This window comes from Lissotriton vulgaris, chromosome 3_1 (assembly GCF_964263255.1).
Source record: "Lissotriton vulgaris chromosome 3_1, aLisVul1.2, whole genome shotgun sequence".
Lineage (NCBI taxonomy): Eukaryota > Metazoa > Chordata > Amphibia > Caudata > Salamandridae > Lissotriton > Lissotriton vulgaris.
This window is the reverse complement of record NC_141689.1, coordinates 989,118,305-989,145,029: the sequence shown is the minus strand read 5'-3', so window position 1 is coordinate 989,145,029 and position 26,725 is coordinate 989,118,305. Positions and strand designations below refer to the sequence as shown.

Sequence of the window (26,725 nt, the reverse complement as noted above, 5' to 3'; positions counted from 1 at the left end):
GGGGTTATGATAGCCATGTGGATATGGTGGCCACTGCAGAGAAAGTGCCCTTCATGGATCTTTGGAGCCTGAAGACTGCTCAAGTATGCCAAATAGGTAACAGATATGCTGTAATACATCTTGTTTTATTGTGTTTCCAGTGGTTCCTGGGTCAAATTCTGTCAGCGCTTTGGAATTGAGGAGGCACAGGAAACTTAAAGTTCAGCAACCTGGGCACAAACTACTTCACGAACACAATCAGCTCGCGCTTCTCTGACTCCTCCAGAACACAGCACAGACTGATGTTGTCTCTGTTCGAACAGTCCACCAAATCTGTGACTGAGCGCCTTTGATATCATAAATCCAAGCAGAGAGTTTAGCTAATACTCTAGGTTCTCTAGCTTCCAATCAATATAATCCATGTGCCTGTGAAAGGAGGAGAAGTCGAGTAACTAAGATTTGATCTCCCATCACACATCAGCCATAGTGGAGTCAAATGCAATCACCTTAGTGCTGGCATGTTTCATAATGGCACTGGGAGCATTTCTGGCAGATGTTGGTGGGTATGTGGTTTCCTGCTAGGTAGTGGCTCTGACAAAAAATAGTTGTGAAGTATTTGAGGAAGACTAATTGCTTTGTGACAGTTGAGGAGTGTCAACGTGACCCAGAAGGTGTGGGGAGTCAGCAAGCAAGTGAGGAGTCCAGGCTCTAGGAGGCTATCAATGAAGGAGACTCAAACCTGAGAGGAAAAGCCTCTCCCCATGCGAGTCAGTAGTGTCCTGGAGGTCAGTCCCTTCTGATCCCCAGGTCTCTATTCAGTGGATCAAATGTGGTAGTGGTGTTCTATAAGAGGCAATAGGGGAGGAAACAAAGCAGGCAGTGAACCCGAATGTCTAGTTTCATCAGGTTGCATGTGAACAGGACATGAACAGGGTGGCAGAGCATTCAGCAAAGGGCGGGGGGGATGAGGGTGGGCTTATCCAGCCAAGGTGCCTCTACATTTGCAAAGGGGCCCTTGCAACAATTACTCCCAGAGATCTTCAAAGGCACTAATAACAGAGCATATGTTCTCCTAATGTGGCCGTGAAAATGCTCAACCCCTGTAATCCAACAATGGAGCCGCCTGACGGTGTCTGAGGTCCTGCTTTTACCCATAAGCTTGGAATTCAGATACAAAAGGTCAAAAACAGATTACAAGAATCATGTAAACTCCCTATGTTCATTCTGTGACCAGGTGATTTTACTATACTTTCATGAAGTGTGAGCATTGGTTCTTAAAGTCCGACTATAGACTAAAGGTCCTGTTCTGTGAGCCTTCAGGCACTTTGCCAAGAGTCTGATATTCAGGGGTGAAGAGCAGGGGGCAGAAGCCGTACCTTCAAGCATGGGTCGTTTACCAGTTATCTCTAAGGCACGAGGTGGAGCGATTTCCTTCCGGGTCCCAGACTCCTCTGTTTTGCAACCCACCCAGTGTTTGACAAAGGAGGCTCTACGCTGTCCCAGATGTGACCCACCTCACTCATCACAGGGTACTCGAGTCTTTTAGTGGCGCTGTCAGCAAAGCGGAAGCAAGTCACATCCTCAGATAAGTGCTTGCAGTGGAAGGATACAGTGGCCAAGACGCAGATTCTGTATCACCCATCTCAGAGTTGCTGGGCCTTCATCATTGTTTGCTGGTGGAGGGAGTGAATCACTACAGCACTGGTGCCCCGTTAATAGCACACCGATCGGTCCAATGCAAGTTGGAGGCCGGAATTGCTTCCCCTTGATCGTCAATCAGTCGGGTCGACCTTTCCTTCCCACGGATAGCAAAAAAGCCCAAAGTCTTTTCCCAGGCAGACAAGAAAATTCAGCCAGCCTGTTCTTTGGCCGGTCCTGTCCTTTCATCTCAACACCCTCTTCTAATTACGTCACTCACAACTCTGGCTAGCAGTTATGTTCACAAACTGACCTAAGCTTCCACTAAGAAACAACTTTTCTGACCTTTACTAGGAAGAATACAAGAAAATTACATGGGGTTCTTTACCAAATTCTGCTAAGGTTTTTGGAAGGAACATATTAAGACAATTCCAAAATAAGACTAAAAAACAAAAAACTAATTGGAAATGGAAATTAACAAAAACATTGATCCATTTGGTTTTCCCTAACACCTTTTGTTCTGTGAAACACATTTAACTGTTCAATACCAAAGATGCACAGAGCCATTGCACAGTTGACACATAGGTGACAATACAGCTACTATCCAAAGCGACAACAAGATAAATACCAGAATTTGCTGTTTTGGTAATAAATGGTTGAGGAATACATTACAAATTAGGGCCTCAATTAGAGTTTGGCAAGCGCGTGACAAGTGCTAAAGTGGAGGAAGTCCCATCCATCCTATCTAAATGGTGTAGAGATACAGTCTAAATAAGACACAAGGAATCAGCCACACTTTGGTGTATGTCCTGCACCCTCCAAACTCTGATTAAAACCTTTAATCAAAAATATGGCTTTAAAGAAATGAAAATGTAAGAAGAGCTCAATCAGTAGATACTCACAACTATATCTTCAGGGAAAGTGTCGCGGCTGGAAGAACCATCATCAAAAACTATTTCATAGAAAGTCTGGAGAGTTATACTGATTACTTTACAGCTGTAATATCTTGTGTTCCTGTGTTTTGCAATGACTGTCTGGTCCACAGATATGGCTTTCTTGTCTACATTTGTTCGCTTTAAAAACAAAAGGACACAAGATTGACAGTTATATTTCTTAAAGTCTCAGCCCTTGAGTGGAAAAGAAAAAAAAAGCTACACGCTCACAAAAGCACATCACAAAAAAACAAAGGCGGCTAGAGTTAGAGTACACAAAAGAAACCATAACCTAAAGAATCCAGCAAAAACTAGAGCAATAAGAAACAATACATTTCAGTTAAACTGCATAATTACAATACATATTAGTTGTACATGAGGTCAAGGCTGATAGGAACATAAGGCATCCAAGAAAGTACTTGTGTTTACTCAGCAGATCCATTGAGAGATTTAATACCACACATTGAGGAGCAGCCTAATGGAGCCAGCCCCATCAACATTTGCTTTTATCAGAGCCTTGAACTGGCCTGGACTCTTGCACCCGTTCTATTGACCGGTAATGAAGTAATAGCTACTGTATGTGCCACACCAACACTCTTTATGGCAGTAATAGGCGGTTTCCGAGACACAACTACCACCTTGCAAGTGCCTGCTTGTTCCCCTCCTGGCACGGCCAGGCTTAGAGACGTTGGGTGGGGGCTGCGGCAGGTAGACAGGGAACAATGGAAACACAAATGGCCACAATGAAACGTCACCCACCCGGTGGTGTGATGAATCAGGAAGGGAAGCATCACTGGCTGCCACCTTGACAGCAAAGACCTCACTTACCCTGACAGGATGGGGGTTGGTGGAGCAGAGGGAGGAGCCTAGGCAGAGGGACTACAGAGGATGACACTGCCAGAGAGTTGTATACCGGCAGGGTGCCATGACCACAGAGTCGGATATGCAAATCCACCTTCTTGCACACTGGCATGTGAGCAGGTGATTCACAAACCGCTTCTGCCAGGTGGTTCGCCTCAATTCGCAGCACACAACCACATGAGGGAGCCTTCTTGCCTGGTACCACAACCCTTGTTGAGTAAAGACAGAGGATGAGGAAATCAGCAAAAAAAATTGATTATCAACTCAGGCTTCGTTGATAATCAATGGTGATGCATGGACTTAGCCCTGCTCCAGGGCTCCAGTGAAACCACTCGCTGTTGATCGGTCAAAGCCACACTAGCCTTGTATAAGTAATACAGCCCTCTGCAATTGAGACAAGAAAAGCAGATACACTAATCTCCAGCTATGGGGTGGATCTAGGCAGCTCCTATACATACAGCAGGAATAATAAACAGGTATTTTTATTTTTGTATTCTTTTTATTTAACATTCATCGACAACAGAATTGTGCAATACAGAGGATGCAAAAAGAAAAGTGCAGTGTTGGCAATTACAGCGTGCAACAGTTCAGTACAATAGTGCAAAATAAATCAATTACGGTGTGGGGGGCCTTTATGATCAATGCTACGTGGAGGGTTAAAAATTTCACCCCTGTAGGAATTCCACGGGCCCCAAATTCGGGACCATTTTCGGGGGCATCCCCGGGCACTTTAGACAGTCTTTTCCCTAAACATGCACCAGTCAAGGTCCCTCTCCCAAGCCTCTACGGAGGGTGGATTTGAAGCTTTCCACAATTGCACAATATTCCTCTTTGCCGCCATTAATCCTAATATGACCAATTGTGTGTAACAGCTAATTAAATCAGTAGGCTCCCAGATATTTAGGAGGCATCAACGTGCTTCTGGGCGGAGAGTTGTCATAAGCACTAGAGTTCAATGTGTTCGCATTCCCATAATATGTGCATAACTGTGCCTATCTGGCCACACCCTCTCCTGCATTCTCCTCTCTCCCCATTTGTACCAGACGGGGTCCTGTTAGGTATACTTTGTAGAGAATTTTAAACTGTACTAGACAGAGTCTAGCCGAAATCGCTACAACTCTGGGGGAGGCGACAGCTTCCTGCCACTCCTCGTCATCCAGCTCAAGGCCATCTCTTACCCATTTTTCCCGCAGGGCCTGCAGGGAGTCTTCCATATTATCAGTTTTTTGTATGTAAGGGAAATAATGTTGTCAGGCAGATGTCCATCAAGTATCCTGTATTCCAGCAGCGAGAAATTAAGTGGGTGAAGTGCCTCTAGCAATGTGCGATTGAAGAATATACAGGTATTTACTACAGATCAAATGCTAATAACTGACTGACGAGCTAGTTCCAGTATTCTTTGAGAAACTGTCTCTACTACAAACAACGTTGAGGTTGACCCCAGTAAAAAAAGAGGTCAACAAAAACAACCAACAAAAGACTTCCAAGGGGAGGAAGATACGGGTTCTAAAGAGCAGGGGAGTTGACACCCAACAAGTAGTGTGGCAAGAATACCTGCATCTCTCCTTAAGAGACATAAAGGAAGAAGTGGCAACTATCAGGAGAGACACAAATTCTTGCCTTTGGAGCGGCAGAAGATGTAGGGGAACCTCCAAACTTATGCGGACTTGGAAAAGTCAGAAGGCAAATGCTATGAAGAATTACATCAACTGTGAATAAGAAAGCTAACGCTGGAAGAGCAATACAACGACCTAATGCTGACTCGCAATGACTTAGCAGGTCCCTTCAAATAATACCATGATACAGGGTGTCTTAGAGGCATATGGTGCAAGATGATAAACACCTATGGATATCCTGGTACAAATCTAATTCTAAGAAGAGAAGAAAGATCATGGCGTTGAGCTCCAAAGATGTTGTCTCCTTTGAAAACCACACCGTACAGTTTTTTCATGACCTCTAAACATTCACTTTGCGAGAAGCCAAGAAATTCAACAGATCACTTACTTTCTTCAAGAGTATCAAATCCACAACCAGCGGGGCCATCCGTTTTGATTGATTTTTTAATAGAATAATGAGAAATGTCTAGTAAGGACAAATGATGAAGTCTGCTTCATCCTGGGCCAGAATGACAGGCAAACCGGGAACTAATGATGTATCTTTGGTCCCAAGGTGGCCCACGATGTGTGAAGAAATGCTCAGCACACTCAGCAAAGAACTCAAACTTCTGCAGGTGAATGCAAGAGAGAAAAGATCAAAGCAACAGACTAATGTGCCAAATGTTTTTTTTTATTTTATTAAACCAGCACTGGTACCTTTAAGAGGCAAGAACTTTTTCTTTAAAAATATTTGGAAATGCTAACACAGAGAAGCTAGTCTGCTCTCTCTTTCAGTGCAACATCTCCGAGTCTGGAGGCAATTTGCAAGGGGCCACAAACCCTGCAAATAGGGAGTTTACTTATTTAGAAAGCTTATGTAACACAACAGCTACCCAGCACGGGGTGTCCTGGCACTTCAGCACAAATAAGGTAACCCTTGTCCAGCTAAATCATAACAGCCACGTTTTCAACTGTCTGCAAAATGTGATCAATTACGTGCAGGATCCTGGGTGTTTCTGTAAAGTATTTAAATGTTTAGGACCTAGGTAGGCAAAGGAGGGACCTCCCATGCAAGATCATTTGATCCTGTGAACACTGCACAACGGAAAGTTACTAGAACGCAGGCGGAAACAATATTATCAGGCTTGTGATATGGTGGGAGACAATTTCTACCCTTGCTCCGAAAACCTAGCATAAAGCCTTTAATTGTATGTGTTTCTCCACCCTTAACCAATGCAGCTTGTAAGGAGATGCGGCAGATGCATGTTTAGGCAATGGGTAGTTAAGTTTTAGCGACACCCTTCTGCACCACCTGCTTAAGTCTCATGGAGGATTTGTCAGCCCCTAGGTACAGAATGGTACCACTGTCCAGTCGGGATTCGGTAAGTGCTTGGTCGACACTATTCTCTGGGACGATTCAGGAAGAATCCATATCATTGCATAATCATTTCAAGGTCGCAGATACCTTTGCCACCTGAGGTTTCAATGAGAGTTTAGAATCCACTAAAAAGGCAAGGTTCTTTACTTTGGGGGAAGGGACAGATGTGTCACCCAGAGCAAACGGCCAGTGTTGAGGTCGTCAAAAAGACTGATTCTTTTTCAGCATCTGTTTTTCCTCCGTTCGATTTCAGCAAGTTGTTGTTCATCCAAGTGACGACATGAGTCTAACGGGAGTTCAGTAACCTAGAATCATGACTCTGCATGGATGATAAAGAAAAGATGATTTGGGTAACATATGCATAGGAGAAAAGAATAAGCCGCTAACGTTCCACCACTTAAGCCAAGGGGCAAACATGGATGTTAAAAAGTGCCGGGCTTAAAACAGATCCTTGCTGGCCCGGAGGTCAATGCATGGCACATATAAGAGGCGCTACCCGGGAAAACCGGAAAGGTTTAGCCCTTTAGTAAAGAAGGCAGCCAGGCAAGTGCCATTCCTTGTGACCCCAGTTGTTCCAGTTTTAACAAGAGCATATCATGGGACACAGTAGCAAAAGCTACGCGTAGATCGATTAAAATCAGAGCTACTGCCTCATCCTCATCTGCTCAGCTCTGAACCCAGACTAGGAGTCATTTAAAAAGCCCTGAGACTCCACAGCAATTCAACCCAATACTACATAAGTTGCTTTACAAAATAAGAGGTTGTAGAGCATCGATTCACAATAAATAACCAGTTCAGTGGGACTAAGAGGGAAAGCTGCTCACACATATTACTGCTGGTAAAAGCTCATTTTAATAAGAAAGGGTCTCAAAGTGTTCTATAGTTTGAAATGGGACAATAAGATGCACAAAATCATGTTTATTTTACTGTTTTATATCAGTAGCATTAGAGAGACTGAATCATAGAATTTAAACACACACAAGTCTGACCCAACCATTAAACAGGGTGGAAGTAATGCTGGCAGTCCTTAAAAAAGAAAGTTACATACAGAAACAATTTCTCCCTATTTGACAATAGATTAACTGAAAACCGATTACAAGAGGTGATTACATTTTAAATAAATGCAGATTCAGAATACTACAACCCCCTTAATTGTACATTTGCAGACTGAATAGATTAAAATGCCAGCAACTGTGTAAAGGGGTTCCTTGGCACTGATAACAAATGTGAAAAAATGGGGGCAATTCAACCTCCGTAGTGTGGTATAAAGGGGTTCCTTGGCACTGATAACAAATGTGAAACAAATGGGGGCAATTCAATCTCCCTAGTGCTGTATAAATTATCAGTAACATTGCCAATAAGACAGTTTCAGAAGACAAAGTGTAAGGTATCCTGTTTAGAGGGCCACAAAACAGACAGGGGTTACTGGGCCCTTTCGCCTCCGGTAGCCTGTGCGCCCCGTACTGAGGACACACTAACTGATACAACAAATAGTCTCTTTTAGCGCTCGATTTTCAGGCTACTGAGGCAAAGCAGCCCAGGCTATCGGCTGTGGGCCAGAGACTTAGAATTCTACAATGAAACAAACAAAACTCAGTTATCACTGTCCGCTCAGGGTGGTTTCTTATGAAAAGGAATAGCATTTTATCACACACTACTAAATACTATGAACAACTTAATAAATAGATACAGAATGGACCTGATAAAGGCCTATGGCGATAACCTCTAAGGAGCCTCACAAGCAACAAAAGCGGAAGGTGTGTTTGTTAGGGGGGGAAATCACACTACAGAAAGGTCATCCTCTAAAGGTACACTGGACACCCTACAGCGGAGGCACCATTAATGCCCCGGTTACTTACCAGTAATCTTCATTACTCCGAGTATAGTCTTCCTCGCCACATGACTTACATAGTGAGCTTCAGCTCCACGACAGAACCCTCCAAAGTAAAAAAAGCCTCCCACCCCCTCCCAACATGGCCGACCAGTCACCCCTGACCTCTATAAGAGGCGGGCCGGCCCAACCAACAGTCTGAACCACCAAGCAAACAATGAAGCCGATAGCCAGACAGGGAGGGGGGGAGGGAACTCATGTGGCGAGGAAGACTATACTCGGAGTAATGAAGATTACCGGTAAGTAACCGGGGCATTACCTCCTCGTTAGTCTTCCTCGCCACATGACTTACATAGTGAGCAAATACCCAAGCCAAAAGGCTTCATTGAACACAAGAAGAACACCACCACACTGTGATGCAGATAAACCAACACAAGGTTTAATAAGTACAATGAAAAGAAAACAGGAATTACAGCAAACCTGAATCCAGACACAAAGAAAAGGCCATCAAGGAGCCACAGCTCCCGCACTCAGAACAGCCCCTGCGAAGTCCCCAGGGACAGAACCACCCAAGACAACGCGATAGTGTTCCATGAACATGTGGGGGGACGACCACGTCGCCGCCCGACAAATCTCCTCAGTGGAGACACCCTTGAAGGAGGCCCAGGACACAGACACACTCCTAGTGGAACGACCCTGGACCCCCGCCGGTACCACCAAACCCAGCGAAGCATAGGAAAGGATGATAGCCTGCTTAAGCCAGCGACTCAAGGTGGAAAGAGAGGGCTTGTGGCCAGAATGAACGGGACCGAAAGTCACGAACAGGCTATCACACCGGGAAAGGAAAGACGTGCGCTCCAGATAAACTAAAACAGCACGCCGGACATCCAGCAAGGACAAGGAAGGATCCGTGTCGGGAGGGAAAGAAGGTAATGACACCTCCCGAGACCGGTTCACCAGGGAAGGAACCTTGGGAAGAAAACGGGGGTCATGACGGAGAAGCAACCTGTCAGGCAAAACCCGCAAGAAGGGAGGGGAGCGGAGGAACTAACCCAGCTCGCCCATCCGCCCGGCAGACACCACGGCCAGCAGGAAAACCACCTTAAAGGTGAGAAACCGCATAGCCACCGAGGCCAGAGGTTCAAAGGGGGGGACCCTGAAGGGCTCGCAGAACGAGAGGGAGATCCCAAGGGGGAGACAGGCAGAGCGTCCGAGGGCGACGGAGAAAACAACTCCGGAGCAAACGAGCCACCAGGGAATCCAGCCCGTCGAAATCCGGACTGCGGAAGGCCCGGAAGGCCCGCAAGTCCGCCCACTGGGCCCTCAGGGATGACGGGGCCAAGCCCAAGGAAAACCCCTCAGCCAGGAAATCCAAGACCCGCAAGGGGTCCACGGAGGCGGGGTCAGCACCCTGCAGACCGCACCAACGCGAGAAAGAAGCCCAGTGCCGGGCATAGGAAGATAAGGTGGAAGACCTGCGGGAGCCCTGCAGTAAATCCACTACTCCAGAAGAACAACCCCGAGCAAGCAGCGTCACCCGCTCAAGAGCCAGGCCTGCAGATGGAGCCGGCGCAATACCGACTCCGGGAGCATGGGGGCCCTCAAAGGAAAGGGAAGATCCGGGATCGGCCAGTAGGCCTGAACCGCCAGCTCGCACAGGAGAGGGTACCAGGGGCGGCGGACCCAGCCGGGAACCACCAGAAGCACCCTGGCTCTGTCCAAGCGAATCTTGCAGAGGACCCGAGGAATCAGTGGGAACGGGGGAAATGCGTACAGTAGACCGGAGGGCCAAGTGAATGACAGAGCATCCACCCGCCACACCCCCGGAACCGGGAGGAGAGAGCAGAACTTGAGCAGGAGGGCCGAATCCCCGTCTGCGAACAGATCCACCAGCGGCAGACCAAAGCGAGACACCAGGCGTCGAAACACCACTGGAGTCAGGGAGAGACAAGGCAACGATGGGAAGAACCGACTCAGTCGATCCGCCACCACATTGTCGGACCCCGGGAGATAGACAGCCCAAAGAGACAGGACCGACGCCTCCGCCCAAGACAACAACTCCTGAGTCAGCAACCAAAGGGAGCAAACCCTGCACCCCCCTGATGGTTGACATAGCTCCTCACAACCTGGTTGTCTGTCCTGACCAAGACATGGTGACCCCGTAGAGAAGGAGCAAAATGACGGCAGGCCAGGAGGACTGCCTTCAACTCCCGATAGTTCGAGGAGCAGCGTGACTGTAGGGGATCCCAACGACCCTGAATCGACCCAGCGCCCAAGGTCGCCCCCCAGCCGAGGAGACTGGCATCGGTCGTGACCACCCTGGACGGGGATACCAAGAAGGGAAGACCCTCGGAGAGGTGAGACTCTACCAACCACCAACCCAACTCCGAACAGAGCTGAGGGGAGACCAGGACTAGGAACTCGTAATCCTCCGAGTGGGGATCCCAGAAGGAAAGCAGATGGTTGACCAAGGGATAAAGGTGGAGGCGAGCCCAGGGGAGCACATTGATGGTCGCCGACATCAGGCCCTGAACACGTAGCCAGAGGCAAACCGGGGCAGAACCCCGAGTCAGAAGGGACCTCCGAACCCGCCACAAAGTGTCCCAGCGACCTAGAGGTAAGAACACCTTCCCCAGCACCATGTCCAGACGACCCCCAATGAAGGCCAAGTCCTGAGTGGGTAACAGATGAGACTTCAGCTCGTTGATCAGGAAGCCGTGGGCGGAGTGGGGTCCCTGCGTGGACGTTTCGGGGAGGAAGGGCCCTGTGCATCACGCAGCGCAAGGGCATCAGCCACTGCCGACTGGATCATCAATTGCAGGGACTGAGCCGAAAAGGGTAATGCAGACATGGAGTCAGTCACCTGACCTGCTGCGACAGAATCCTGATCCATAGCGCGAGAGCAAACACCACCAACCAAAGAAAGCGGAGAAACTCAAGGGCCCCCGGCGCAGGGAGCATAATATATCCACCAGAGGACACAGCTGCAAGCCCTAAACCTCACACGCTGCACCTGGAGCGAGACCCCGCCCCCAAAAGGCGGGTCGCGTCTCGGGCCAATCAGAGCGTGGCACAGAGCCGCGGGCCCTAGGCTAGAAAACACCCAGACCGGCGGCAGCGTCCAGCGCTGAAAACACACTTCTCCTGCACAGCGCAATGGCGGGGGAAGAGACCAGGACGGCCGGTGACAGGTAAGCGCTGCAAGACCCCCGTACACCCGGCCCGTCGGACCCCGGTAGAACGAGGCGCGAGGCCGTCTCCAGACGCCCTACCAGCCCCGAGCGGGGAGCGGCCACGGGGAACACAGACACCAGGACCGCTGCAGGCACTAACCCCGGGACGCGCAGGCTAGATGCGGCACCCAGCCACCCCAGCCAGTCCCGCGTTACGCAATTCGGGGAGAAATCAAATCTTACGGCGGCCGCCATAACAAGCGACCGGCGCCGTCTCCCATAAAACGCCAGGGGTCAGTGCCGGTCCCCAGAGCCCGTCAAAAGGGCGAGGACCACAAAACATAAAACGACCGGGAACAGGAAAAGGGTGAACCCCCCCCAACTCCCCTGCCGCCCCCCCTCCCCTCCAAGAGCCCTGGCACGCTAGAGCAGCACCTAACCTGTCCCACAGGACTGGGGGAAGGAAGAGGGGGAGGGGGTTAAGGTCCCAGGTCCCAGGGTCCGCTAAGGCAGGACCTCCAACCCAAGACCCATGGACCAGCTAGGGCAGGTCCAACCTTACCTTACATCGCCTCTGGAGAGAATCGCGCAGAACAAAAAAAACAGACTGTTGGTTGGGCCGGCCCACCTCTTATAGAGGTCAGGGGTGACTGGTCAGCCATGTTGGGAGGGGGTGGGAGGCTTTTTTTTTTACTTTAGAGGGTTCTGTCGTGGAGTTGAAGCTCACTATGTAAGTCATGTGGCGAGGAAGACTAACGAGGAGGTAATGGTCTGCACACAAGCAGGCTCCAACCTCTGGAAACAACAAACCCTGTGTGCCTAACATAATACGAGATGAGCATTAGTCTGCAGGCTTTGTAGGATGACTGTCACCATATCAAAAAAGGCAAATTATTCGCTAAAAAACAATTCAAAGCAATATTCAAAACCATTCAAGATGAAAGAACAAGTTACTTACCTTCGGTAAAGATATATCTGTAAGAAACATTAGTTAGTTAGATTCCTTACCTTAGAATATCCCCAGGCATCAGACTGGATCCGGAAAGCTTTCGTCAGCAGTATCCCTGCACGTCGGTAGGCGTCGTCTGCGGCTCCGTGTCCGTCGTCGGCATCGACGGGATGACGTCCTCGGAGTACTTAGACCCTGCCCTCGCACACGGACGTCAATTCTGTACATAGCTTTCCGCGCCAGGAAGCCAGAGCCATGCAAGAAACCAACACTGGTGCCATGAAACTAGGGCCCTCAAAGGGAGATACCTTAACCCTAGATATCGGTTCGCAGAACGGGGAGGACGGGTGGGGTGGGAAGGAATCTACCGAACTAATGTTTCTTACAGATATATCGTTAGCGAAGGTAAGTAACTTGTTCATCTGAAAGAAACACGCTAGTTAGATTCCTTACCTTAGAATAGATACCCCAGCAATACCAACCCCAGTGGTGGGTCTGCGAACCAAGATCACACCAGGAAGTCCTGGAGAAAGGAACGGCCAAAAAAGCCATCTCTCCCGACCTGTCTGTCAAGGCAGTAGTGCTTGGCCAACGTGTGAAGCGAAGCCCACGTAGCTGCCTGACAAATGTCCTGCAAGGGACTCCCCGACTCAGGGCTGCAGTAGCCGCCGTGGCCCGAGTAGAATGGGCGCGCAGCCCCACAGGAGGCTCTTTTTTAGCCAAGAAGTAACAGACCTTGATCCACAAAACGACCCACCGAGAGATAGTCCGCTTGTGGACCACCCATCCCTTCTTAGCGCCCACGTAGCCAGCAAAGAGCTAGTTGCCCAACCGGAACTGTTGTGTGCGGTTGAGGTAAAAGTAAAGCACATGTTTTAGGTCCAGATGGTGGAGCCACTCTTCCTTTTTCAAGGGATGCAGAGGCAGAAAAAAGGTGGGCAAGGTAATGGACTGACCGATGTGAAAGGCATTAACAACCTTGGGCAGAAAAGAAGGACGAGTCCTCAGAACAACCTTGTCCAGATGGACTGAGAGGAAAGGAGGTTTAGATGAAAGAGCCTGGCGCTCACTTATTCTTCTGGCGGAGGTGATGGAAAGCAGGCTTGAGTGTCAAAAGACAAAGAGGGCAATTATAAAGTGGCTCAAAGGGAGCGCACATCAGATAAGTAAGAACCAGGTTCAAGTCCCACTGGGACATCACAAAAGGAACAGGAGGGAACATGTGTGTGATGCCTTTCAAGAACCTATTTACATTAGGGGACTTGAAAAGAGAAGGCTGATCAGGAAGCCTCAAGAAGGCTGAAATGGCCGCGAGATAGCCTTTGACAGTGCCCAGAGCAGAGCCTTGCTTGGCAAGAGAAAGAAGAAAGAGAAGAACCTCTGAAAGAGGGGCAGAGAAAGGATCCACAGCCTTTGCTGTGCACCATGCCACAAACTTGTTCCACCTGCAGGTATATACCGTTTTTTGTGGAGGGATAACTGGCTGCCAGAATGACATCACAGACTTCAGGAGGCAAGTCAAATGGCCTCAACTGTCGCCGCTCAATCTCCACGCATGTAGGTGGAGACTGGACAGGTTCGGGTGGAGGACCTACCCCTGTTGCTGAGACAGAAGGTCCTCCTGAAGAGGCAGACAAATCGGGAGATCGACTGACATACTGAGTAGCTCGGGATACCAGTACCTTCGTGCCCAATCCAGAGCCACAAGGATGACTTGGGCCCGGTCGCGCCTGATCTTCTTCAGCACTCTGGGCAGAAGTGGTATAGGCGGAAAGGCGTACAACAGACCGCAGCTCAGCTTGCGATGAAAAGCGTTGCCGAGCGGGTGCCGCCTTGGAGAACTGATGCGCGTTCTCTTCGGTGGCGAATGGATCTAACCAAGGCTCTCCCCACTGCTGAAAGAGAACCTGCCAGGTGTTGAACCACCAAGGTGACGCCCTGGTGTTCCAGCTATGTCCAGAGGCGCAGAACCTCCTGACAAAGGGTCCATGACCCTACCCCGCCTTGTTTGTTGCAATACCACATGGCAGTGGTGTTGTCCGTGAACAACTGCACTACACTTCCCCGGACAGAGGGAAGGAATACCTTCAGTGCAAGCTGGACTGCCCACACCTCCGGAAGGTTGATATGGAGCTGGGACTCCGCCGGAGACCAGAGGCCTCTGATCTCCGCCTCTCCCATGTGGCCCACCCATCCCAGGAGGGACGCATCTGTCACCACTATGTGCTCAGGTTGGGGAAGGGAGAGGGATCTGCCAGTGACCCAATCACAGTCCGTGAGCCACCACTGCAGCTGAGTCGCAGTGCCCTCTGAGATCAACACGTGGTCGGACAGGTTGCCCTGATGCTGTGCCCACTGTAACTTCAGGTCCCACTGCAGAGCCCACATCCGCCACCGGGCGCGATGTACCAGCAGGATGCAGGAGGCCATCAGCCCCAGGAGCCGCAGCGTCAGCCTGACCGAAACTCGGGATAAAGGCTGAAAGATCGGAATCAGAGTCTGAATATAGTGAACCCGCTGTTCGGGGAGGATAAACCCGAAACTGCGCCGAGTCCAGAACCGCTCCAATGAAGAGGAGCTTCGGAGAGGGACTCAAGTGTGACTTCGGCACGTTGATGGAGAACACCAGCGAGTGCAGGAGATCGGCCGTACTCTGGATGTGGGAGACAACTGTTTGGGGCTAGCCCGCCTTCAACAACCAGTCGTCGAGATGGGGAAGACTAGAACCACTAATCTGCGCAGATGAGCTGCGACCACCACCATCATTTTCGTGAACACCCAAGGAGCGCTGGTGAGGCCGAAGGGGAGCACGGTAAACTGAAAGTGCTCGCCGCCTTCCGTGAACCGCAGGTAGCGCCGGTGAGCCGGCAGGACAGGGATGTGTAAATATGCGTCCTGCAAGTCCAACGCAACCATCCAGTCTCCAAGGTCCAGGGCAGCCAGGACCTAAGCTAAAGACAGCATCTTGAACTCCTTCCGGAGGAAGCCGTTGACGCTCCGGAGGTCCAAGATAGGGCGCAGGCCCCCTTTGCCCTTCTTGGGAACCAGAAAGTAGTGGGAGTGGAGTAGTAACCACGACCTACTTCTGGCCCTGGTACGCGCTCGATGGCCCCCTTGGCCAAGAGGGCCGTAACTTCCTCCTGCAGAAGTTGCTAGTGATCCCCCGACATGCGGTGGTACTGCGGTGGCATTGCTTGAGGGGTCGCCTCTAAGGGGAGGGAGTAGCCCCTTCAGACGATTTGCAGCACCCACCTGTCCGAAGTGATGATACGCCAATGGAGTAGGTGATGGCGGACCCTGCCTCCTACTGGCGTGGAATGGGCCTGAAAGCTCCGACTAGGAAGGCTTAGAGGCGGATGCTGCGGGAGTGGATGTGGACTGACCGTGCCTTTGTCCTCCTGCACCGCCACGGCAGTTACCACGTCCAAAATCGCGTTGAGGTTGGTTCTGCCGCCTGTGGCTGGACGACTGTGTGTGGGTGCCCCTTCCTTGGCCACGAAAGGGGCGAAAAGCAGAAGTCTGCTGGCGCTGACCCGACAGGCCTAAGAACTTGGCCGTAGCCCTAGAGTCCTTGAAACGCTCAAGCGCACTGTCTGCTTTGTCGCCAAAAAGGCGATGGCCATTGAAGGGCATGTCCATGAGCGTTTTCTGGACATCCCCCGAAAAATTGGCGGACCTCAGCCTGTTAAAACCTAGACTGCAGTGTCAACATTATCGGCGCCATCTTGCCCCCTTTTCGAGCCCATTCGTGCGCGTAAGCGGCAGCCATTTTAAAATGCCATGGCCTCTCTGCCCATCGCCGACAGCCAGCGCGCCTCTCTCTCTCTCCTGACCTCGCAAACATCCCCCGCGTGCTGACAGCCCCCGCTCTCACATGCCTTGGGCCATAAACCCCTCTTCAGCACAGCTCTGCCTCGGAACCCCATCCTGTTCCCAGCTCAACACCTCCCTCCATTCCTTTCATGATCCCGGGTCCTTTGATAAAAACCCCCCTTTCCTCTGTGCCCGTTTTGTCTTACTCGTTCCCAGGCCGCCACCTGGCCCTGCGGATGCTGTTTATTGCCCCCCCCCCCCATACAGTAGGAAGCTTCTCCCATCAAAGGATCCACGAGTTGATCAAAGCCCCCACCCCATGAGATCCGATCAACCACATACATTCCGTTAATCGGCGGAATGTCCAGCTGCGCGACAATCATCACCTGTTGTGACCGGGGTGGGGACTTGAACTGTAAATGTGTGTGGGAACGGGCCTGAAGCGGGGATTCCGAGGATGTCCTTTCATACTTCAAAGCATTTGCAAGAATGTGCCACATGCAATAAACTGTAATAAAGATCATAAACCTGTGTATAAGAGGCCAGGCCTCAGAGATGCGGTTAGAGCACCTCGAGAAGATACCCTGTTGTCTGATTTGATGTGTTCTGCTCTGTCGGAATAAAACTTCTGTTTCCTGCCTTCCAGTCTCCAGCGCCTGCCTCTTTGTTTGGTAATTTGAGTGGTAATAGAGGCGGTTAACGCCGGGCAACTCTGAAAAAGGTCATCGGCCCTACCTTTTTCCACAAGCCAGGCGTGGCGACGGATCGCCACAGTCGTGGAAATTGCTCTGCCTAGCGAGTCCGTGGTATCAGGTCCACATCTGATGGAATACCGTGCTGCGTCCCGCCCCTCAGCAAGAGCCTGGGCGAGCCATGTCTGGGCCTCCTCCGGACACTGAGGCAGCACGTCCACCACCTTATCCCACAGAGAGTAGGTGTAACGGCCCAAAAGGCATGCAGTGTTAATGGACCGCAACCCCAAGATGACTGAGAAGAACAGTTTCTTCCCAAACTGATCAAGCCTTTTGGATTCCCGATCCGGGGGAGTGGTCGGGAATGCGGTCTGGGACGTAGAGGCCTGGATCACCAGTCTCTCGGGGGTGGAGTGTATGGACAGAAAGCAGGGGTCACTCTGAGCCGGGCGATGGCATCAGGCCACGTTCCGATCCACAGGAGGCACTGTGGAGGGCTTGGACCAAGTGCCCATCAGAACGTCCGTGAGGGCCTCATTGAACGGCAGCATAGGCTCCGAAGAGCTTACTGTTGGTTGAAGCACCTCAGTGAGGAGATTACTCCTCACGGCCGCAGCAGGGAGCTCAAGAGCCAAGGCCTTGGCTGCCCTGTGCAACACCACACCATTTGTAGCACCATCCTCTTTAGCCACGGAGGGAGGAGAAATGAAGCCAGTGTCAGGTGATGTGTCAAGACCACTGGCCTCCCCCAGCTCGTCTGCCCAGTCCTGACTTAACTGCACTGTTGTGCCAGAGGGCCCTCAGACACCCCCCAGTCCTCCCCTTCATCCGTGTCCTGATAAACGGTCATAAATGACGGAGCCGGGTCATAGATGAATTGCTCACCCACCGACGCCAGAGACGGCGCGGAGTGGAGGCCGTCCGACGCCGGACCGGGCTGAAACCGGGGGCGTCGGCGTCAGAGGACAGCGACAGGAGTGGCACTATAGGGGTCGGCGCCAGCGGAGGAGTCGTGAGGTCGCCCGGCGTCGACTGCGATCCAGGCCTGGAACCCGGGGGGTCCTGCGGCGCCAGGACTGAAGTCGCCGACGGCGCCGGGGCCGAACCACCAGCACGCTAGGACCCCCAGTCAGACCCGCGGGGCCTCAATGCGTGCCGGTGGGTCTCGAGGGCGGAAAGTGAGTCCTCATGGTCATGAGGAAGTCTCGAATCTCGCCCGGAGTCGCATTGAGCCCAGGGACCGGAGGGTGTGGAGCTGGATGCGACGCCACGAGTGGTGCCACCCGAACCCTCAGCCGAGTTGAGCAACCGGCGAGGGGAGGCAGAAGAGCGATGTCGCCTCTTCGACTACTTACACCCATGCCTCGACTTACCTGAATGCAAGGACTTGGAACCCGACGAGCAGTAGAGCAGACTGTCTGATCTCGAGAAGTTTACGGGACCGCTCCCGCCTAGCTTTCGAGGTCAAAGCCCGACAGTCGGGGCACGACTTGTCGTCCTGGTTGACCCTAGACAGGAGAGACACCGGCAGTGGATTTCGGCAACCGTCATCAATCAGTGACAGGCGTCACACGGCTTGAAACCGGGCATCCCTACCGGCACTAGGAGTCGAAGTTGACTAGAAAAAGATAAGTCAAAAAGACCAAAAAGTTTGTCAGAAAGTGACAACGGGTATTAGCTCTTCCCAGATCTGCGCTTGCAGGCGCGGAAAAAAGAAGAACTGACAGCGAGCGAGGGCGTCGTGTAAGTACTCCGACGGAGTCATCCCGGCAATCACGACGCCGACGACGAATGCTGAGCCACAGACGACGCCTACCGACATGCAGAGGTACTGAAGGCAAGGAATCTAACTAACGTGTTTCTTTCAGATATCCCCTTTCATTGTTTTATTGATATAAAATAGTATAGGCAGTGATTTACTGTCAAGAACACACGTCTAGGTTTTCAATATTCAAAACAATGCAATGAGTTTTTATTCTACCTTGATGAGATTTCAAAACAACCACACGGCCCAACAACAAAGGACCATGCACACATTAGCCTTTAGATTAAAATGCCATTTTCAGAAGTGTTGGAAGGGGATTGAAAATTCTCCACTGGTCACTCTTGCAGTGACCGTGGAAACCTAGGGGGCAGGCTAAAAAACATAAATAAAAGGCTTGTGCAAGGGCCAGTCACTCTCCAGGTAGCACCCCCCTAAATAAAAGCCAACACTTTTCATTAGTGGAGTACCTACTCCTCCTGGGGTTCTCACTTACCCACCATATACAATTTGTTGTCTAGCTCATGTGTATTAAAGAACGCACTTTTGGACTGTGCAGTTGTCCTTTGATATGGCTACCCCAAGCATGCTTCCTTTTTTTGGAATGGGTGCTCCTGCCCTATGGGGTACCTGCAGTTCTACTGTGGCTGCATGGGAGTCCAGAGGTCATGCAACTAGGCAGGCTCCAAGTCAGCAAGGCATACTAAAGTGCTGGAAGAGAAGCCGGCTTTTCTCTGTCCCCTGCCAGCTGCCTGACACGCAGACTGAGTGAACAGGTGGTTACCCTCACCCACTCAACGAGGACATTGGCAGCTTTCTGGGATTGCGGTGGTATAAGATGTTTGTATGCTCTTTTACCTGCCCCCCCCCCCCCGGGGCACTGGCTCTCCCCAGTGGGGCAATTTTACAGGAGGAGTATAATGACCTCAGAGTGAGCAGCTCGCCCGTGGTGCGCTTGCCCTCTCCAGGGTTAATCCGAAATTCCCAGTAGGGACCAAATTATGCACACCAACAACGGGGAATGGGCTAGTGCTAACTCAGGGACATGTCTATGAATCCCCATGAGGGGGTGCAACAAATGTGGATTTCTCTGGCCTGGTTGGGCCAAATATGATGGGGTTTCTTGTGCTCTGCTCCCGGTGTCATGCCTCAAGAGTGTTAGTTTCAGGCCTCTTGGCCTCGAAAATTGTGCTCAACTTTTTCCAGAGCTTCCTTAAAACTGTTCTCTCTCTGATGAGAGAGAACTCCGAGACCAGCCCTCTTACCCCCAGCTCCTTCTTGGACGCAGGGTCCCCCAGCAGCAGCACATATGGCCCTTAAGGAGGATGACACTTCTTGCTTGCACTGTCACGTCTCACAGTGATCTGGCCACTTGTAGGGCTTCTTTTTGTCCTGCAGCAATCTTAGGTATCCCCCTTGGAGGGCAACTTCAGCCAGAACTTGTCCACGGACATACAGAGAAACAATTCTCCTCAGAGCCCCCAGCCAAATCTACCTCTACTTTATGCTAGAGGGAGTAGGGAGGGGAGTCCAATAAAAAATTACTAGTCTTCAGTACTGCCTTTTCTGGTCGAGACTCTACTTAACCTTTTGAATTTCTGCAGGTGTCATACTGAATCCTGAAACCTTAGATAGTAATTCCCTTATATGTCTGTAGATGGTGCCATAAGGATCCGTCCTCCCCAGATCAGATGTCTGAGCCACCATATCTGCATCACCTCTGTGCACTGACATCAGTTTCTTTCTGATCTCTGTCCGTGCCGGAGGACACGGCGCAAAAAGAAATAAGAAAACCAGTGAGCAAATGTGTAAATTAGGATTTTATTAATGACTTGTATGAGACCGAGCGTGAAAGAGGTTGGGTGAGGAATCTGCGGTTAGACAGTCTCTACCAGAAAGGTCGTTACTAAAGGGTAGGATCTTGCTCTTCTGTAAGTGCTCTTTTCCCTGGAACTGGCTGTACAGGGAGTAGCACTTTGTGGATGGAAGGGACCGAGTGCTTAGTTTGTGAAAGAATAAGTGTCAGGCTTCAAAGTTTTGCTCTGTAGCAGTGGCCAGCGCTATTTAAGGCTAGGGTACTGAATACCAAGGCTACTTAGTCACCTCATGTCTCCCTAACACACTGCCAGACAATTCCTGCCTCTCTATTTCACACTTTCTGATTCATTTTTCAGCCCAGGTTCTCCCTTTTTCACAGTTTTTTCATCTTTGTCCTCCTTCTTGGCACCCCCTTTAGTGTTTTTCTCTCTCATGCTCCGGGTCAAAGTATAATGATGACAAATAAGTGCCTGTCTCCAAAAAAGAGTGCCGATGGGCCCCACCAGCAACCAACAGCTCAATCAAGCAGTGGTAGCAGCGTTTGCCCTGGTGGAATTAGTAGGCAAGCATTTTGGGGCTGCTTCTTGCCTAGTTGGTATAACATTTTACTTATTAATACATTCCATCGAAAGATGCTTCTCTTCTTCACCACTTACTTGTTTTGGCTCAGAGAAACCCACAAAAAGGTGGTCGCCTAGTCAGTAATCTTTGGTCTAATGTATATAGAAACTAAGAGCCCTTTTAGGGTCCAGGAGGTGGAGCTGGTCTTCCTCTTTGGAGAGATGAAATGTTATGTTCTGTGAGGAGTTTTATATAGAGCTCATATACCTGAAGGTGGCTTGGAGCTATGGGGTGATCAGGAGCCAGGTGGGCTAGGTACAGATGTGGCCCTTGTAGTTAAAAGAGCCATGTTTTCAGCTCTTTACTAAATTGTAGAAAGGTTTGGGATTTTTTTTTAAAATTCTAACAGAAGGGAATTTTTCATAATCTAGCTGTACAGGTGGCAAGCCTTTTGCCTCCCCATCGGGCTAGTTTGACTTGGGTACTTCACCGTTCATTGCTACAGAGTAGCGAGCGCAATGGTCTAACAGGTGTGTACCAGCGGAAATACTGTCTGAAGGGCCACGGGTCTAGTGTCATGCAGTGCCTCAAAGGCAATGTTATAGAGCTTTGAATGTAATCCTTTTCTTTACAGGCAGTCAATATAAGTTTATCGATGCTGTGGTTGCAGATTGAAATTAGGGAGATTAAAAATGAGGCGGGCCGCTGCATTTTTTTTTTTCAAAACCGTGGGCCGCTGCATTTTGAAGGGTCTGAAGTTTGATTAACATTTTTTGTTGTAGGCCAATGTATAGTCTATTACAGTAGTCTCGTTTGGCTAAAATAAGGGCAGACATGGCTGAATGACATGACTGAAGGTGAGGAGGATTATAAGGTAGGATTTTCACAGAATTGTTAGGAGAAAGAAAACCGATGATGCAGTTTGCTGACCTGGTTTTTAAAAGTACATTTTTTTTATCAAGGAAGACACAGATTCTTGACCTTTTCCACTGGAGATGGGCATGGGCTTATATCTAGTGGTACAATAACAGAGAAAGTGTTATCCTTGTGCACTCGTTTATTCAAGATTCTTCCAATAATTTGAACTTTATTGTTGGTGCAACCCTGCTGCTGAGGTATAGTTTGTGCAGCGCTTTTGCTCTGTTCTGGACTGCAATTGATAACTACAGCCTGCTGTGCGCTCTATCTGCCGCTGCGTGCTGGAACTGCCGCTTTGCCCATTTTGTTTGCTGAATTTGCCGATCTGCCCATTTGCAGTGTGACACTGCCAGCGTGACTCTGTTGCTTAATTTATTTACATCTCGCCGCTTTTGCTCATTTTCATCTTGTTGAACAGCGCGACCCTGTTTCAGTATTTGCGTTTCCCCCCCAAGCTCTCCTGCCGCCCTGACCCCTCCACCTCCATTTTGTTGTTGTTGTCGTCCTCCTTAGCCCGCCCCGCCTCCCAGCTGAAGCGCCCTCCCACAGACAACAAACAGCGCTCACACACCTAGAAGCGCCGTGACTCGCTCTACGCTTCCGAGCTGAGTGGTCGCTCCCCTGCTGCTGAGGTATCGTTTGTGCAGCGCTTTTGCTCTGTTCTGGACTGCAATTGATAACTACAGCCTGCTGTGCGCTCTATCTGCCGCTGCGTGCTGGAACTGCCGCTTTGCCCATTTTGTTTGCTGAATTTGCCGATCTGCCCATTTGCAGTGTGACACTGCCAGCGTGACTCTGTTGCTTAATTTATTTACATCTCGCCGCTTTTGCTCATTTTCATCTTGTTGAACAGCGCGACCCTGTTTCAGTATTTGCGTTTCCCCCCCAAGCTCTCCTGCCGCCCTGACCCCTCCACCTCCATTTTGTTGTTGTTGTCGTCCTCCTTAGCCCGCCCCGCCTCCCAGCTGAAGCGCCCTCGCCCCTCCCCCTCCACTATCCATATATGTCAGGAGTTCCCGCGCGCAGCGTTTACGCGCAGCGACCGCGCCCAACCCGCGCCGAAGGTGCGCCAAAGGTAAGCCCGTCTACGCCCGTCCGCGCCTGGACCGCGCCCAGCGCCAGACCCCCTGCCCCTCGCGCTGCCCACCCCCCCCGCGTTACCTATGATGCCGCCTCCCTCCTAGCCCTTAACCCCGGTCGCGCCTCCAACTGCGTCCAAGCCGCTCCTGGACACACCCATGGACCTTTCTCCTGCTACTCCTGCAAATTCAGCGGCACCGACAACATCTCCGATACGACTACACCACAGATTCCCGACCCTAACCACCTACAATGCATCCTTCTCAACACCCGCTCGGTACACAGACACGCCATTGACCTATGGAACCTTCTAGACACCTTCTCTCCAGACGTCGCCTTCCTAACGGAAACATGGATGAACGCTTCCTCCGCACCAGACATCACCATTGCCATCCCTGAAGACTATAAGATCACTCGCAAAGACCGTACCAGCCACACAGGAGGAGGAATCGCTATCGTCCATAAGAAATCTATCCGCATCTCAACCAGCTCTGACACCAACCTCGCCAACTCCGAACACCTTCACTTCCAGATCCACATCGACCCCAATACCACTCTCAGAGGCACTCTCCTCTACAGACCACCAGGACCCCGCGCAAAATTCAGTGAAGACATCACGGACTTCATCACCCCACACGCGCTCCCCTCCAAAGACTACATCCTTCTGGGAGACCTCAACTTTCACCTTGAAAAGATCAACGACCGCAACACCGCCACCCTCGTGGACAACCTCGCCAACCTTGGACTTAAACAACTAGTCACTTCCCCCACCCACATCGCAGGTCACACACTCGACCCCATCTTCACTTCCAGCAATCATGTCTCCTTCAGCCACACTACGGACCTCCTATGGACCGACCACAGCTGCGTTCACTTCACCTACAACAAGCCGAAACCCATCATCCACCCCCAACCTACCCTGCAAAGAAACTGGAAGAAAATCACCACGGACCACATCTCCGCATCGCTCCTTCGAAACTCCCCAGCCCTCTCTTCTAACGCCAACGAAGCCGCAGCCAACCTCACCCTATGGCTATCCAACACCGCTGACACCTTAGCACCACTGAAAAAACGTCAAAACAAACCTGGTAGCAAGAAGGCCTCATGGTTCAACGATGATCTTAAGAAATCCAAGAAACTCTGCCGCTCCCTTGAAAAAGCCTGGAAAAAAGACCCATCCACCAGCACCAAGGACGCCTTCAAAAGCGCCACCCGCACTCACCACCAACTGATCCGAAAAGCCAAGAAAACAGCATTCAAGGATCGACTTGACAACAACGCCCACAACAGCAAGGAACTTTTCAACATCGTCAAGGAATTTTCCAACCCCTCGGCCAACTCCAACGACATCACCCCCTCTCAAACCCTCTGCGACTCCCTAGCCTCCTTTTTCCACAACAAGATTGCAGACATCCACAACAGCTTTGACAACCAACCCGGAAACCAACCCACCCCACCATCTGTTAACCATCTTCCCCCCGTAAACACCCTTAACGCCTGGAACCCAATCTCCACTGAGGAAACAATCCGCCTGATGAATTCCATCCACTCTGGATCCCCCACAGACCCATGCCCTCACCACATCTTCAACAAAGCAGACTCCGTCATAGCACCGCACCTCCGAGACGTCATCAACTGCTCCTTGATATCCGCGACCTTCCCAGAAGACTGGAAACACGCTGAACTCACCGCACTTCTGAAAAAACCAACAGCGGACCCCACCGAACTCAAAAATTACCGCCCCATCTCGCTTCTTCCATTCCCGGCCAAAGTCATCGAGAAAGCCGTCAACAACCAGCTCGCAGCATTCCTCGAAGCCAACAAATCACTCGACCCCTCACAATCTGGCTTCCGAGCTAAACACAGCACTGAGACCGCCCTCATCGCAGCAACAGACGACATTCGAACTCTACTGGACAATGGAGACACAGTCGCCCTCATCCTCCTCGACCTCTCTGCAGCATTCGACACAGTCTGCCACAGCACCCTTCTACAACGCCTCAATAACATCGGAATCCAAGGAAAAGCACTTGAATGGATCACCTCGTTCCTCACCGGAAGAACCCAGAGAGTCCGCCTTCCTCCATTCAAGTCCGAGGCCTCTGAAGTCATCTGCGGCGTGCCTCAAGGATCATCACTCAGCCCCACCCTCTTCAACGTATACATGAGCCCCCTCGCGGCCATCGCCCGCCAACACAACCTCAACATCATCTCTTACGCGGACGACACTCAACTGATCCTTTCTCTCACCAAGGACCCCAGCACCGCCAAAACCAACCTACACGAAGGAATGAAAGAAGTCGCTGAATGGATGAAACAAAGCCGCCTGAAACTGAACTCAGATAAAACAGAAGTCCTCATCTTAGGCACATCCCCCTCTGCTTGGGACGACTCCTGGTGGCCGGAAGCCCTCGGAAAAGCACCCATTCCGACAGACCACGCACGGAACCTTGGCGTCATCCTGGACTCTTCACTCTCAATGAACAGACAAGTCAACGCCGTATCCTCTTCCTGCTTCAACATTCTTCGCATGCTCAGAAAAACATTTCGCTGGATCCCCTCCGAAACAAGGAAAACAGTCACCAACGCTCTGGTTACGAGCCGACTGGACTACGAAAACACCCTCTACGCAGGTACCACCGCTAAACTCCAGAAGAAACTCCAACGAATCCAAAATGCCTCAGCCAGGCTCATATTAGACATCCCACGCAACGAACACATCTCCGGTCACCTTAAAGACCTCCACTGGCTACCCGTCAATAAGAGGATCACTTTCCGACTGCTTACCCACGCACACAAATCACTCTACGACATCGGACCAGATTGCCTCAACTCTCGACTCTCCTTCTACACCCCCTCCCGCCAACTACGCTCTTCCAGCCAAGCCAAGCCACTGTACCTCGCATCAACAAGACCACCATGGGAGGCAGATCCTTTTCATACCTGGCTGCTAAAACATGGAACTCACTCCCCGCTTACCTTCGCCTCACCCAGAACCACCTAGCGTTCAGAAAGCAGCTTAAAACGTGGATATTTGACAAATAATCCTCCTCCCCTTCCTAAGCGCCTTGAAACCCTCTGGGTATGTAGTGCGCTATACAAATTTTATGACTTGACTTGACTTGTGTCCCAAGGCGTCCAACCTTGTCTTAGTAAACAAGTATATGTTGTGGGGAGTGGCTCCTTCCCACTGACGAGTGCGCAAAGTAATCAATGAAACATACTAGTTTCTTCACTGGTTTTAATTCATTCTTTCAAGTTTCTTACAACGTGTAGACAAATCAAAGTTTCACTTGTTTCAATATTCGTAATTCATTTGGAAATTTTCAATTTTTTTTGTCTCAGTTATAACTCCAAAGTTCAACAGATAACATCCACCCAATGCATTTCGGGTCAAGTAAAGCTGACCCTTCGTCAGGGGTCTATAAGAAATGAAACAGGACTTAAGATCACACCAGAAAGTCACGGAGAACAGAACCGCCAAAGAAGCAGTCTCTGGACTTTGACTGTCAAGACAATAATGCTTGGTAAAAGTGTGCAGTGAGGCCCACGTAGCTGCCTGAGAGATGTGTTGGAGGGGGACAACACATCCCAATGCAATAGTAGCTGCTGTAGCCTTGGTAGAATGGGTGCGCAATCCCACTGGAGGTTCACTTTTTAGCCAGAGAATAACAGGTCTTGATACACAAGACGACCGAGCTGGAGATAGTCCTTTTGTGTACAGCCCGGCCTTTCTTGGCGCCCA

General features: G+C 50.6%; 1 protein-coding gene across 2 annotated transcripts in view; it reads right to left on the bottom strand.

The window, feature by feature from the left end:
* Positions 1-26,725, bottom strand: part of KDM4C (lysine demethylase 4C) — a 2,012,700-nt gene that overhangs the window by 229,446 nt on the left and 1,756,529 nt on the right. Inside the window, exon 19 of one of the 2 annotated variants that reach the window (XM_086961357.1) lies at positions 2,520-2,690. The exons of the other annotated variant lie outside the window; for it this stretch is intronic. Coding sequence (XP_086817483.1) covers positions 2,520-2,690 — 171 coding nt within the window. The remainder of the gene's footprint in view (positions 1-2,519; positions 2,691-26,725) is intronic. 2 annotated transcript variants of the gene reach the window in all.